Genomic DNA, 15,714 nt, shown 5'->3' on the forward strand with positions numbered 1-15,714 from the left:
ATAAACGTAAACCTGCTCCATCCTCCCTATTCTGGTATTTTAAAGAGTACTTAGCAGAAATATCAAGCAACCTAACTAATAGGGTTGCAAACTCCCAGCAAAAAAAAAAAAAATAGGGAACCACCCCCACCCTCCAGCTCATGATGCTTAATCAGTGTAATCAAATTTAATTTGATGCAGGGAGGAAAATGCACAGAAAGAAATTATTTTTCAAGAATAATTAAATAGATTCAACATCTTTCTTCAACAGAATTGCAGACTGCACAGATGGTATCTTCCCAAAGGAAAAAGTAGTATAGCTTACTAGGGTATATTAGACTTAACAGTTACTATATACAGTAATGGACTTATATTTTACATCAGATTAAAGCTTTGGGTGTAAGAGTCAGATAATTATTTATTAAAAGCTAAATATTTTAAATGAGAATAAGAAAGAAAAGTATGTCTTTGTGCCCCCTTTTCCCTGTTCATGCCCTACCGGCCCCCCTGGCTAAACTTTGTTAGATCCGCCCCTGCACAGTTACCAGCCGTCAGCTACGTAGAAAACGATCCTGGTCTAGAAAGTAATATTAAATAAATTCTAACAACAGCTTATCAAGCTTAATAGTGCTGCTGTTGTTCAGCTGCTGGTTTCCTCTTTCTGGTGAGAAGTGGGCCAAAAACTAAGAAGAGAGACGGACTCTCGACAGAAAAGCTGATCAGCTGATCATTAAGCAGTTTCACGATTGAAGTAGCAGCAGGAGAGAGAGAGAGAGAGGCAGTCGCTCCATATATCTGTTGTTAAGCTTAAGGTGGGAATGCTTTACAGACATTCAGAGATGAACTTACACACTTGCTTTACTTCTCTCTGGGAAAACTTCCTCGGAGATGAAATGCTGGTTTGCTAGCAAGGCTACAAATACACACAGCGGCTCTATCACGTGATGCACACTGCTGCGACGTGCTACGGTTATGAGCCGAGTTACGCCGTGTAGCAAGTTTTGTGAGGTGCTTTTTTGATATTTAATGAATCGGATTACATTTTTTATTTCTCGCCGATATCCGATCCAGTAATTTGGGTCAGTATCGGACCGATACCGATACGTAATATCGGATCGGTCCATCTCTAATTTTGAGCGATGAAAAAATAATAGAATATAATTTTATTTTTATATTTCAATATCACAATAATCTTCCAATTTAGAACTACAAGTTAAAAAAGAACTAACATAAATAAAATACACTTCAGCTAAATACTTCTAATTTATTTTCCCAAACCACACGGAGCCGCACTATAAGGACTAAAGAGCCGCAGGTTGCCGACCCCTGCACTAGTCAATCACAGGGATAACAGAGAGAGCGAGAGAGAGAGACAACCATTCACTCTCACATTCACACCTATGGCCAATCTAGAATCACAAATTAACCTAACATGCATGCCTTTGGACTGGAGGAGAAAGTTGGAATACCCAACTTTGCAGACATGGGGTGAACTCCAACAACAAAACTTCCTTCTCAAAGATGAGTGTCAGTCATACAGTTTACCTTCCTTGTTTATGCTCTGCTGAAAATATATATATTTAACGACAAACCCCATTAGTGTGGGTGTATATGCTTGCTGAGTAAAAGCACAACATCAGGACATACAGCATCAATGTGGAAATATAAAATTACAGATGCCACAAGAGGCCTTGTCTTTAAATCATTTTAAAATGTCTAATGCTAAACTTGATAAGCAGATCTAAACATAGCAACAATTTTGAAGATGGAAAATATTCTAAGCTTTGAATTATAAAGGGCATCAAGTTAAATGCCCTGGTATAAAATCTTTAATTCACTGTCATTAAAATGATTTAAAAAAAAAAGCCTTTTAGTATCACACATCAATCTGTACAACGAAGGTCAAACATCTAAATTTGTCATTAATACAAAGAAAGCTTTGAATAAAATGACAAGAAAAGAACCTTTTCACTTTTTAATTAAAATGGCCAATGAACTGCGTTGTAATGGAACAAGGCTACTCAACAATGCAAATATAATTGATAATCACTGTCCAAGGTGAGTACTCGCACTTTAATTATATTAGAGGAGAGCATTAGAGTCCTGTACACACCTTTAAGCCAACAGTGACTTTCTGGTTTACACAGATTTTTGTGACGCACACAGCAAACCAGCTGCTTATTGATGCAGCCCAAACATTATTTCAAAGCCTCTGTTCAAGACTCTTCCCTCTGTCTCCGTTTCATCATTTACGAACACCCACTGCAAACAAACACAGTGTTCCTCAAGCAGCCCTGGTGGCAAGCTTTACAACTGTGCATCCTTCTCTTCTAAACTACTGTGAAATAGTACATACATTACTGCAAAAGGGCCGAAAGACAGTCATACCAGGAAACCAGAGCAGCAACGTGAAAGAACAACAATATAAAGTAACTCCACTATACTCCTGCAACGTATATTACATAAATTTAAAAAAAAAACATAACTGTGAGACTAATGAACTACAGGGGATAGAGTTAATTAACCTTTGTTAATAAGCTTCCATACCTCTGTTCTGTTGCGGCATTGCACATGCAGTCAAATGTATCATATTGAATATTCAAATAACCTGAACGTAGTCTAATAGTTATATAGAAATTTCTTTACGAAACATTTGAGCCCAACATCCTGAATTAAGAGTTCACTTTTTATTAATAGGACAAGATTTAAGTCTCTGCACTCAGATAACTGAATAGCATTAACTGCAGTATATAGCTTTATTGCTCAAGTGAATCTGTATCGAGGTCCCAGTGAAAATGATGAGATTGGACATTGGACATGCTTGTGAACTCGCAAGCTGCTCATATTTGCTCACTAAGGCTTTCCATGATAATTATGCAGCTAAGTGAGCAGCCAGTTGGCTTTGTGGAAAGACTGGAAGTGGGTTTTAACAGTGAATAAAAAATGTTAATAAGTCCCCATTTATGTCCTACCTGATCTGTTTGAGCTCTCCAGCTAGGATCTGCAGGTAGTAGAGGGCTCGCCCCACAGCAAGCACCACTTGGGTGTGGTTGCACGCAGCCACACTGATGTTCCTGCCCTGTGGCTCCTTCCATTCACTCACCAACGTCTTGCTGTCCTGAAGCACCAGGCGCACAGAGCCTGATGTGATCTGGAGAAACATTATTTGTTATTTCCACAGATGACAAAGAAACTGTGAGCTGGAAATTATTTTAAAGAATATCTTATTACACAGAATATCTTAATCTATGAAAAACCAAAGAGGTTTCATCCTTCTTCTAATTTTTTACATAAAATTTCCCATCTAATGAATTCCACTGATTTAGCACCGTTAACATATCAGATGCTAAGACTGCTTTAAAACACTTTCATTCATACTTATAGAGCTGACGTTAGACTTAAAGCTTAAAGATAAAAGCAAGATAAAAACAAATGAAGACAAAGCAAACGCTTCAGTAACATGCTTATTAGAAAATATAACAAAATCATTTTGTAGAAAATAAAGCAGTTTAACTACAATACAAATGTCAAGAAATATAGTATGATTAAAAGAAACATGAAGGATGAATGGCTGCCATTTGTTTGCTCCCAGAAATCGCTTTTGTGAAACAACAAAACCAAATGTCATTGTAACATATAGTAATGATATTACTATTGTTGTAACGGTTCATTTCATTGCATTTGTATTTCACGTCCCACAAAAGACCCTGAGGTTAGGTAGCATGACAAATGCAATGTTTATAATATAATGGTGTATTGTAAAAGGGGAGCGCTACTATACAGCAGTGAAAAAGCAAGACAGGACAAAGGAGCTGAAGAAGCCCTAAATACAGACTGCAGCAGGTATATACATTAAGAAGTGAAGGTAGTGCACTGTTTAGACAATGCAAAACCTCATGCTGCAGCAAAAATACAGTTTGATAGGAAAAAGAGAAGAAAAAAAAAAAATCACGCACGGCAGTAAAATGCAACACTGTTGTAAATACAACGGCAAATTAATGCTGCAGAAAATAATGTTGGGATTTAGTGCATGGAACAGTATATAAGTTAATTATTTTATGCTCATTTTATGCCAAGTGTGCTCAGTGCTGCTGTATATTACTAATGTGCTGGTTGCACATTAGAGAGCTGTGTATTCTGTGTTATAGCAGCTGCACTTCCAAGTGGAACTTTTGGAATTGCAGTAGATTAGCATCAAGTATAACAACATTTAGACTTTGTTTAAAATCACCTAATGAACTAAAAGGACATTCCAGTGAGAGAATAATGGAAAGTTTGCACTGTTGTAACTTCACGGTTGAGCTTCATGTGATGTTAGTAATGTACAGCTCAACAACTTACACAAATAAAATGAAGAGAATCTTTACCGACCTTAAAACATGCTGCAAATAATCTACGAAAGCGTGAGACAAAGCTATCCAACCAAATTATGAATTAGGCGTAAGTTACAACGGTGGTTCATCCACATATAAAGAGAGCCACTTTTGACTCTCTTTATATGCTTTGTAGTGCACCCCTTTGGAAACTACCTATGATATGATGGTTAATCATACAGGTGTTTGCAATGGCAAATAGACAACATAAGCATCCCTCTGAAACTGTGTTTGTTGCCACCTGTAGGTGTTTATGTGGTGTTTTACAGCTTCTGAGAGAAATATCAGCATTGTTTACCAGCTCCTTTTTCAGACTTTTTGCAGTTTCGTGTAAGTATGGTAGTGCATAGTTGGCTTGTCTGAGCTTGTTTACTGGAATCAGCTGCCTAGAGCTTTTATTGTGACATTAATTAGAGCAGCAAAGCACATGGCCTATGTGCAGGATGTTGAACCAAAACTAATGAGCTAAAATAAGGCTAAAAGCTGCAAATAGGTACCAAGTCAGCCATTCATTCTGAGTTTAGTGCTATGAGCATGTTCATGGCACACCGAGTAATTAGGTAAATAATAATCCTATGTTGACAATTTCCTATTACAGCAATATTTAATGTGAATTTTACAACTTCAACTTTCAAATTTGGACACTACCACTAAAAATTAACACAGTCTTTAGTGTTCTCATGTCTCATGTCACCAGTGCCATCTAATACTATGCTGTAGTGTCCTTTCGGGACAACCCCTCTACCACTGGTGGCTTTAATGCAAACTTAAGGAAAACTCAACTTAAGGTCCAAAAAAATGAGTGGCGTAGCAACACTCAGTCAGATAATAACATCAAAATGTATTCAATATAAACACATGAAGTGTACGAGTTAGTAAAAAAACCCAGCACTGAAATATGAGCAGAGTTTTCATAACCTAAAGATTAATGGTTGAGGGTGTAACATTTGGCAGAATTCCCAGCAGGATTCATCCACATTTCCAAAAGGGAGGATGAAACTTGAGATTAAATGAAGTAAAATATTTATATTAAGTATAAAATACATGAAGTCTTTTTGAACTCTTCACATTCAGAACTGGCCCTTTTAATCATGCATGATTCAGCTCCGCCAAAGGATATGTTATTAAATGGCACAAGGCCACAGCTGAATAATTAATTTAGAATTTATGAAACGAAAGGGTATTCTTACTTTCCAAAGCATGAACAGACCCCGTACTTTATATATAACAGATATGTGCATGTGTGCATACAAACCTGAATAAGTTGTTGGTGTGCCACATTTCCACAGTAAAATGTCTGCTGGTTGTCAACAAAGCCTGGAAGCTCAGTCTCCTCAACTTCCTCACCACTCAGCATCAACACTCTGGGGGGAAAACATACTCTTGAGATAAGATACGCATTTTCAAAATTGACCCTGTCCTTATCGGGCATTCTGCACAAACGCTCACCGTGTCTGACCCACAAAAGACAGCACCAGCATGTCATCTGTCTCTCTGCCTGCCTCAGAGCGGAGAGGCCACAGACCTTGAAGGGAATTTGAGAGTGTTAGACTGAAAAAGTTACTTTCAGCACCAATTTGCAAAGAAATAAAAGAAATGCAATATCAAGACGGTGCCCAATGTTAAACTATTCCATTTGTCAAATGTTAACATGTTGGAGGATGTACAGGTTGCAAATCACTCTCGAGGAGCCATTGATTACCTAAGTAAATAATTGCTTCTCATAAAAGAGGCCAGGGGCAAGAGCCAGCAGCTAACTCTTTTAGGGCATAGATGGTCGATAAAGAGCTATAAACTAACAAGTGTGAGCAGACCTTAACTGGCCTGTGTGTCTCATTCAAGCACCGGAGAAGAGTCCTTTGAGAGAAACCTAATTTTCTGGGATTAAGAGGTGTCTGCTGTCGTTAAAACCTGACGAGCTTCCTAAAATTGTCTGCTTACCATAGCAGACACTGCAGAGCACTTTGATTTTCTAAATTAAAACAAATGCCTCCAAACCAAACCTTGGCAATGTTCCTGTTATTTAGAAAGTGCAGAGGGAAGACCTATGACATCGGAGCCATCTGTTCCTGTTCATGTGCCAAACCTGAACGAGCAACAGCTGGCATCTTGGCCAGCAGAGGCAAACAGATGTGTGGGGTGAAGTGGCTCTACTCTGAAGTCAGTAGAATATTAAGGTCCAAATAAAGTCAAGGCTCGAGAGGGAGATGGCTGATGAGACACAGACTTACACAAACAAAACACACAAACCTTTGATTCCTGGCAGGTCAATGCTGGCATGCTCATGAATTCCAATGCCATTGCGGATTATCCGAAGAGAGCCCTCTTTAAATGCACCTGAGCATGTCACCAGCTGAAAGCACCAAAGAGAGACATTAAGACAAAGATTGAGATATGGAGCTGTCGCTTTCCTCCCCCTTTTAGTCAATTAAACAACACCTTATTTCTGCTTCCAACCAACTATTATGTTTTTGTAAAGAATAAATCCTTTCACACAATCTATAACTTTTTATATATTCAAACACATCATTCACATGTGTAACAAAACTGTCCATTACAGTCACTAATCACAAGGGAGTGAGCAAAAACTGCAAAGATCTGAACTCAAGGACATGACTAATGGGACAAGAAACATGAGCAGTCAGTCATACCATTTTACTCCCAAATGAAGTCATTTAAATAATATGGCTATGTTGTAGCGATGTCTTCATGTTTCAAAGACCCCAGCAATTAATTTGCTCACTGCATTGTTGTTATAACTATTCAGTTAATCAGCGATTAATTTTCTCCATTAATTTCCTAACTGTAAAATGTGATAACATTAGGGATGCACATATATATCAGCCTTAAGTTGGTATTGGCTAAATGTTATGAGCCAATCAGTAGTCAGTAAAAGATATCCATCTGCTGCTGTGGTAGCTAAAGGTTCAAATTCAGTGTAATGAAGACATAAAAGATTCTGAAATAGTTAAATACTTTTGTTCTTTGTGAATAAGGTATTAATGGGCAGAAACACAAAAAATAACAATTTCATAGCTTAAAGATTTTGTACTAAATGAGTGCTTCAGTGCCAAGAGAAAGCAGTTTAAAACAAACAAAAAAAACAAACCCAAATGTTAGTATTTTGGTTAAAATTCAGTCAGACACATTATTATCATTAATGCTAAAAGACCTAGTTTAAGTACTTGTCATAAAAAGTCATAAAAGTGCAGAAACCCTTCTTATACGGTTTCGACAGTAATGCAGACATCAATACAACTAAAATGTAGTTTGTAGAAATTGTGAACTGGCTCACAGTAGAGCGTCTCTGAGACTGCCATTATAAACATCACGCTGTTGAGATCCAGCAGCCTGAAGGTAAATAACTGCCTGTACAGTATGACTGGAGAGCACCAGAATGTTATTTATGCATCCAGTCATGGTACACTAACAGGATTAATACCAGAGCCTGCATAATCTCAGCGTCTACCACCTGCCACCCAACAGTTTCCTCCCAATAGCAACAGTCATGATGATCTTGGCAACCCACCTCGCTCCCTTGAGCATGTTTTCGAATGCCCTCACACACTCAGCCACACTCTCATGGGGCCGACTGCATTTTCCTGTTGAACATCCATGAGCACAACCCCTATTATGATTTATCTGAGAGAGGTCGTGTTATATTTTCTCCTGCGCCATGTGCGTCAATCCTCTGCCATCTTAACTGCGTTGCAATGTGTTTGCATTAATTAACCGGGTCAAATGCTTTCCAGATTTGCAGCTAATGGCAAATTAAAACAATTGTGACTGGATTTATTTCTGGCCCTTGAATTAGAGAGAATGGATGAATGCAGGCAGTGGCTGATGCTGCGCTCGTCTGTACCCAGTAGAGTGGCTCAGTGCTCTAGTGGACCGCTGCCTTTGGAACCACATCAAATACCCTGAGGCCTGGTGTCAAACTCTGCCAACAAAACCTTCTGTACTGCATCTCCCTGTGCCCCGGTGATTCAACACAAAGGAGGACAAATGTTCAAATTAGAAATTGTTTTTTTTTGTAGTAGATACCTGCAGTTATGTGTTGAAGAACATGCCAAAAGCTGGTTGCATTTTAACATAAGCATTATATTTTGAGAAATAAGACAACATTTTCTGGATTTGTGGCTCCATTTTAAATCTGGCATTACCATGCAGTACAAGCTAGATCACATTGTATCCCGAATACAAATGGTTTGATATCTGCTCAAGGTAAACAGAACTAAGCACACACAAGTGCTGAAGATGATGGATTGTTGGGATACATGCAGACAGGGACAGGGTCTTCACCGTCAGTTTGAAAGGGTGTAAATATTATTAGAGGAAATTACATTCAAAGCAATCTGGCGTTGTGCAATGGAATAAGAAAACCAATTTAGGTTTGTGTAGCAGAGGTGCATTTTAACATCCAGTGTAACTGCAGACCAGCTAACCAACATCTAGACTCGGCTAGGTAAAAAAAGGCACCATACATAAGAAGAACAACCACATTATATACAAAACTCACAGGAATCTCCTGAGTGCACTGTACGCAGATTTTCTGGCTTTTGCAAGTTTGTGCTCTGAGGCATTACAAGCTCAATTCTGCTGAGAAGAACACTGTTAACATGGCCCTCGAAATCGCTGCATTGGTGGTATAAGCCGAGACTCCCTGAAGGCTGTGACAAAGACGATAATAAGGAGGAAAACTCAGAAGGAGACTCAACATAAGGCAAGTGTATCCAGTGTCTGCTTGAAGGGTTTTCAGTAATCACAATGTCACATATAAACTCTCTAGCAAACACGCCCACCCAAAAAAATTAATTTGATTTTGTTACTGAATATGTAAATGTGATGTAGCCTTTATTTGCTCTGAAGCTCTGTTTGTTCTAGAAATAAAAGATTAAGCTTGTGGATTTTACCTGGCCTTGGCCTTGCCTCTCAAGGTCAACCACACACATATCCACAATAGGGCCCAGATTGGTGAATGTCTCCATCACAGCCACGTATGAGCCTTGCTCATTGCTGTCCACGTTGAGCTGCAAATAAACAAAATTGTCTTTACAAAGGATGTAATCTAGGGCTGTGCGATATGACCAACATCTCATATCCCGATATAAGAATTCTATCGTCCCGATAACGATATAAATCACAAAAATGTAACCTTTTCTGTAAATTCTGTGACTCTCGGGCAGCTCGACTAGCGGGAAGTGTTTCCAGCTGGGCGTCATGTAGCTGGAGTCGAGTGTTTTAACCGATGCATGAAACTATACATTTTTAGATATAAGTTGTAACGGCCGCCATTTTCTTTGTGAGTATTTATTACACGGCGTGCTGCGGGGAAAAGCCTGTTCTAACGTTTGAGTCTAAGGTTTATTTTTTAGCACCTGGCGGCTCTTTTTTACTTCTCATCCGTAAATAATCTGCTTTTTCACATGATTCAGTTTATTTTGAAAAGTCTCAACAGGATCTTGAGCTTTATTGTGAAAGGTTTATGTGGAACATAAACAAGCAGACACCCGATGCTGTTACCGTCGTAGCTGCTAACCACAACGCATAAAAACAGACGCTTGTCCGTCCGTAGTGTGGTTATATTAAATATAAGAGAAAGGGAGAACTTATAGAAATTAATATAGCCACTACAGTGACCATCAAAACGATGAAAAAATATTGCCGTAAACAGTTTATTTTACAACACCACGAAACAAACGATAGCGTAAAATGAAACGATAGATGTTTTTATATCGTCATCCGATATAAATCGTTATATCGAACAGCCCTAATGTAATCTGTACAATTTCTCTGTAAATCACATACGGTATGTCAAATTACGGTGATCTTAAAGGTTATTCATTCACTATTTACTATACTTGCTTATTATATTTAAATTTAGTAAACCAAAATGCAAACATAAAAATAATAGAGCAGAATAATGAAGTCCCGAGGGAAAAAAATTAATTTTCAAAATTAATTTCTGAATCTGTTCATTAAGTATTTCCATTGTTTAAAACAAGGTATGAAAAACACTGCAGGATTTATCACACATTTCTACACACATCAACTAAAAGTTTAACTTCTTTTAACTTAGTTTACCTTTTATTTTTTTTAACCAGAGGAAAAAAGAAACCCAGTGTGTTTAAAGTTATTTTCAATAACAAAAAACTAAAAAAAACAAAAAAAACAAGACTCTTTCTGCTTACCTTTACTAACTGGGAGTCGCCTAATCTAGAGCCCACAAACACAACACCGTTGTCCAAGTAGGTCAGACATTCAGCAATAGATGTCTGTCAGTGAAGGGACACACAAACATTTCAGCCTCTTGATCATAGCACAGTGGGGCTGCAATTTACAATCAGTTACATTTTAATCAAGATGAAAATGACTTTGCTGATTAATCCTCTACCAACAATTGTCAGAACTTAGTTTTAAAAAAAGAAGAAGAAGAAGAAAAAAAAAGAAGAAAAGTCACAAATATAATGATATTTTTTTCCATCTGAAATGAAAGATTTTGACCTTTTATACATTAAACCATTAATAAAAAAGAAATTACCCAATGATAAAAAAATCCCTTTTTTTCCAAGTGTAATCCTCTAACAGGAGAATCAGAAAGGTCACTTAAAGCACGACTGTTCAGCTAGAAAGTTAAAATAACTTTACATTAATAACTTTTGTCTGCCAAAGTGTAAAAAGAAAAAAATTTAAAAATTGAACTATTGTGTTTCATAATTCAATTTCAGTAAATCTAAGTAATGTAAAAACAAACAATGTTTGTTATTAAATTTACCCATCACTGTGTACATGGTTTTAGACATATTGACTTGCAATTAATAAAGCGTTCTGTCTGACATTTTAACATAGAGCTGTTCCTACGTGTTTATTGAACAGACTTGTCCTAATTAGGGATGGGTACCAATATCCGGTGCCATGATGGCACCGGTTCTGACATAAACGGTAGTAACCAGACCGAAAAGCAGCGCACATTTCGGTGCTTTTTTTCCCTGAGATCTCATACACTTTAGATTCCAGCCAATCATTTAACCTTTGCAAGCGTAGTAGGCGGGCCCAGGTACATACGTTCTTTTAGAGCAGAGCTACAGATTAAAAATGCCCAAGGGGAGGCGGTCAAAAGTCTGGCTGTACTTCACAGCAAAAGATGCAAACTCAGCAGCCTGCAACAAGTGCTTTAAGCTGATACTGTGATACTGTCAAAGGAGGTAACACCTCGAATCTGATGAAACACCTGGCGACGCATAGCGTTTTTTTAAAAGCAGAGAAATGCATCGTATTTGATAGCTTGCTGCGAGACCTCACACCGTGCACATCTACTACGGGTGTGGTGCCTGTTATCGGTCCCGGAGTTAGCAACATGAACCCGAAGAGGAGAGTCCTGGCCCCTAGCCCTGCCAGTGTAGCAGAAATGATGACGGATGATGATGGCAGCAGCAGCCGTTCTTCTCTGGGTCAGTAGCTTAATGTTGTTCGTGTGTAATTTACGTTGAGTAGGCTAACCATGTTAATAAATTAATGCAAGTGAACTAGCAAACACCGTCATAGTTACATGCGGCTGTCTTCGTGTTTGATGGCAGATACTCCCTTCACCCTGGCCAAAAAGGCTAAAATGACCAAAGAAAAAGTGGGAAACAGCTAAACATGAGAGGTTTTTGGACAAAGTTGGTGTTTTTTTCCCCCATTGATTAAGCACTGCTTCCAGCCAAGAGTGATACCATAAATCCCCTATAGCTGCAGAAAAGGCTAACATTGTTATCTTTTTACAAAAAAACAGCTGAACATGAGAGGTTTTAGGACAAAGTGTGTGTCTCCATTCTTTAAGCACCGGTTTGAGCACCGTTTAAGCACCGGCACCGTTTCAAAAGTACCGGTTTGGTACTGGTATCAGATAAAACCTAAACGATACCCATCCCTAGTCCTAATAGCAGTAGACTTTATATTAATCTAAAAAGCAAACAGCTCCCAACTCAAAAGCACTACTAGAGTAAAACTAGAAGACTAGCAAGAAAGCCTTTTACATCTCTAAACTCCTCAGAAAGTAATTAAAGAAAGGTGCTACAAACCAAATGTTGTCTGCCTTGAACATGAGCCTTAGCTTCAAGCACAATATTGAAATACAATCATTACCTAAATCAACTTTAAAGGGATAAGTGACAGCCTGGCAAGCAAGCAACAAAGAGGTGAGATAATTTGTTCTTATCTTCTGTGCAAGTGTAGACAGATCTATTAGCTCAGGGGCATAAACCACTAAAAAGTCAATTGTAACAAAAGACAGCACAGAGATGATGAGAACAAAAAGCAGCGGTAAGAAAATCAGAAAGAAACAGAGAGGGTCGTTGAACCAGGTAGTGGGAAAGTGATGGGAGAAATGCCTGAGGAAAGGCAGGTGGATAAACAGATGGAAGACAGCCAGCAATACCTCGGCCTAAAGAAAAAGAGAAATGAAAGACCTCTCCAAGCAGCTCCACATGCAGGTCTTTGAGCACCACTGTGCCGTCCATTAGCTCCTCCTTCTCCAACAGCAGCATAAAGAGACGTCCCTCCATGTCACCGAGCAGGTACCGTGAGCCATTGGGGTCCACTCGGTTGTGGCAGACAATGGTGCTTTGCTGTAAGTGAGAGCAAGACACAAACACATCAAACACAATATGACCAACAGTGGTCAGCCAACACCTATAAAAGCTTGATTCTAATAGGGTCCAAGCTTTCGCAAATAAACCATTAGTCAACTATTTATATTTGTGTGTACAGGGAAGTAACAGTGCCCCACCACCAAAGCACTTATTAGTATTAAAGAATTCAGTATCATGTGGACACCATTTTAGGTACATTGCTAAAACCTTTCATGTTACTTTAAAAGATCTTTTAAATTGCATGTTGGTGCACAGCAATATATGTGCAGAGAAGGAAGCTGGAAAACTAAGTTGTCAGTGCTCTCTGTTGGACAAACTTTGCAATAGCAACAGTATTTCTAAACACATATTTTGTATGCTTGTAGAGAAATATCATGTCACTGATGTATTTTTGATATGCTAATATTCCCCAGGAGTAATCTGAAGCTGACTGATTTATCAGCCATTCGTACAATAATGTAATGCCACACTTATATTGTCTTATCAGTGTTTGCTGTCATAATGTATCATGCTGTTTAAAATATGCTTTCTAAACTTTGAAAAGGTATAACAAAGGACTATCAACTGAGGCTAAAATATTTTACAGTACCTTCACTTTGAGGCTCGCTTTCAGCTTTCAGCTTTGAGCTTTTCAAAAATTCTTACTCTAAACAAAACTGAGCAGCACCAAAACATGTTAGGAGATTCAAATAATACTCCAGATTAAAGCTGGCATTTAACTCTCGTAGTGTGACCGAGTTTCTGTTACTTTCTTTCAAAAGGAGATATTATTATTATTGTCAACGACTGCTGTATATGTCGAGTCAATTTCTCACTTGATCAAACCTTTACAAAACTCGTTTTCACAATCACCCAGCCTGTAGCATTACTTAAAACTTTTGTCAAAAACTTTTATTTTCACAGCTTTGCAAACTTGTGGACTCCTCTTGACTGAATGGCAGCTAATTAGCTTGTTAGCTATGACACGTGAAACCAGTCTACTTTCTCACCAGCTACTGTAATGCCCTAGATGAGCTGAGACATTTTCAGCAGACCTCCGTGTTGGCAGAAGCTTTGGTGTTCCACATTCATTTTTCACTTTGGTGCTCCAGAGTGACAATTATTAATTAGCTGCCAAAACAGTTCTGTTATACATCAAAGGATAAGCCTCTGTGTTTTCTTGATACTTTTGAAAGGAGTGTGTTTGAACTGAATACAAATAACATATTAGGTGAAAATAAATAAATAAAAAAAAACGTGGCATCAATGATCACTTAAACAACTTTCCTATTACCTGTTCCTATTCAAACACTGGAAAAGCTGGACAATGCTGCCATGCAGTTGTAGTAATGAAGACAAGAGAGCTTGAATTAGAGAGGGAAAAAAACCTGCCAGATCAGTAGGTCTGGAGGATGTTTTGAGCTATTGATAAGACATCAGAGGAATCTGTGTTTGAAGCCACCATTGTGTTGCATTTTCATTTGAGGTGTTAACTTTATTTTCATATGGTTCCAAAGTTCTTTTATAGGCAGATTTTGCAACAAGGAATCCATCCTGAAACAAACCCACGGACTTATTTGAGCAGTTATTTTGAAGAATGCATTACATGAACTTTGATTCCTCTATAACATGAAAAACTGATTTAAATGTTTCCTGGCCTGTGTTAAAAATATTGCTTTAAAAAACCCTTTTCTCCTAGATGTTATCATTTTCACCAAAGGATTATATGACTAAAATTTCTCTCTTAAAATGTCTGTGGTGGTACGGACACAGTTACCACTTCTTTTTCCATTTTTGCTTCTATTATAATCCGACATCAACTAAATAATCAAGGGAAAGAAAGCTAAAGGGACAGCATACTTTGAACAATGTTGGTTAGTTATGAATATGATAGTAAAGTGTATCCCAGTGATAGCGCTGCAGCTAATAAGCGCCAAGCAATGCAATTAAAAACAAGAAAATCTGTTATGCAGCACGGGCATTGGAAAATTTCAGGAAAAGGGGAGTGGTAGAGGACAATACCAGAAATGAGGCTCATGCCATCATGGGTGAGATGACACACCAGGGCCAGGAACACCAAGAAAGTATCCAAAGAGAGCTCCAGGATTTCTGCTGTACAGCAGGACCTTTTCTCAGGGAGAATTGGAAGTACAGTGGTCCCTTGTTTACAAATTTCCCACGTGTGGGACTAATAAAGGTTATCTTATCGCGGGAGTTACGTTCTAAAAACAACCCGCGATAGAAGAAATCCGCGAAGTAGCCAGCTTTATTTATTACAATTATTATAGATGTTTTAAGGCTGTAAAACCCCTCACTACACACTTTATACACCTTTCTCAGACAGGCGTGAACATTTTCCCACAATCTCTCTTGTTTAAACTCTCTCAAAGTTCAAACCTTCGTAGAAAAATAAGTCCAGAAATAGAATGAAACCAAAGATCAAACCCTGTTTTCAGGTCCAGAACATGGGAATAGAGCAGCTGCCAGAGAATTCAACATTAATGAATCAATGGTACAGAAGTAGAGGACGCAAAAAGAATGAGTTGAGTAAAGTTGGACTTATCTGACTGTTTTGTTTTACTAATGCGCCTTATAATCTGGTGCGCCTTATGGTCCGACAAATATGGTAAGTTCTACCTCATCTTCCTCTGCCTTTTGGGTGCTACTGCACGTGCCTTAGATGGTGCAAAACATTTTGTCGACATTGTTGTGTTTGTAGGGGAGAAAACTTAAGCATACAGTACAGCACT

The 15,714-nt window shown here is 38.3% G+C and overlaps 1 protein-coding gene across 1 annotated transcript in view; it reads right to left on the bottom strand.

Moving 5' to 3' along the window:
* The window catches only part of ddb1 (damage-specific DNA binding protein 1), a 55,427-nt gene that overhangs the window by 30,710 nt on the left and 9,003 nt on the right, over window positions 1-15,714 (bottom strand). The window contains exons 7-13 of the mRNA XM_006793817.3: window positions 12,803-12,961; window positions 10,544-10,627; window positions 9,266-9,382; window positions 6,603-6,705; window positions 5,802-5,877; window positions 5,608-5,716; window positions 2,952-3,130 (exon numbers count right to left, since the gene is read on the bottom strand). Coding sequence (XP_006793880.1) covers window positions 2,952-3,130; window positions 5,608-5,716; window positions 5,802-5,877; window positions 6,603-6,705; window positions 9,266-9,382; window positions 10,544-10,627; window positions 12,803-12,961 — 827 coding nt within the window. The remainder of the gene's footprint in view (window positions 1-2,951; window positions 3,131-5,607; window positions 5,717-5,801; window positions 5,878-6,602; window positions 6,706-9,265; window positions 9,383-10,543; window positions 10,628-12,802; window positions 12,962-15,714) is intronic.

Source organism: Neolamprologus brichardi, chromosome 1 (assembly GCF_056152115.1).
Source record: "Neolamprologus brichardi isolate AB-2024 chromosome 1, ASM5615211v1, whole genome shotgun sequence".
NCBI lineage: Eukaryota > Metazoa > Chordata > Actinopteri > Cichliformes > Cichlidae > Neolamprologus > Neolamprologus brichardi.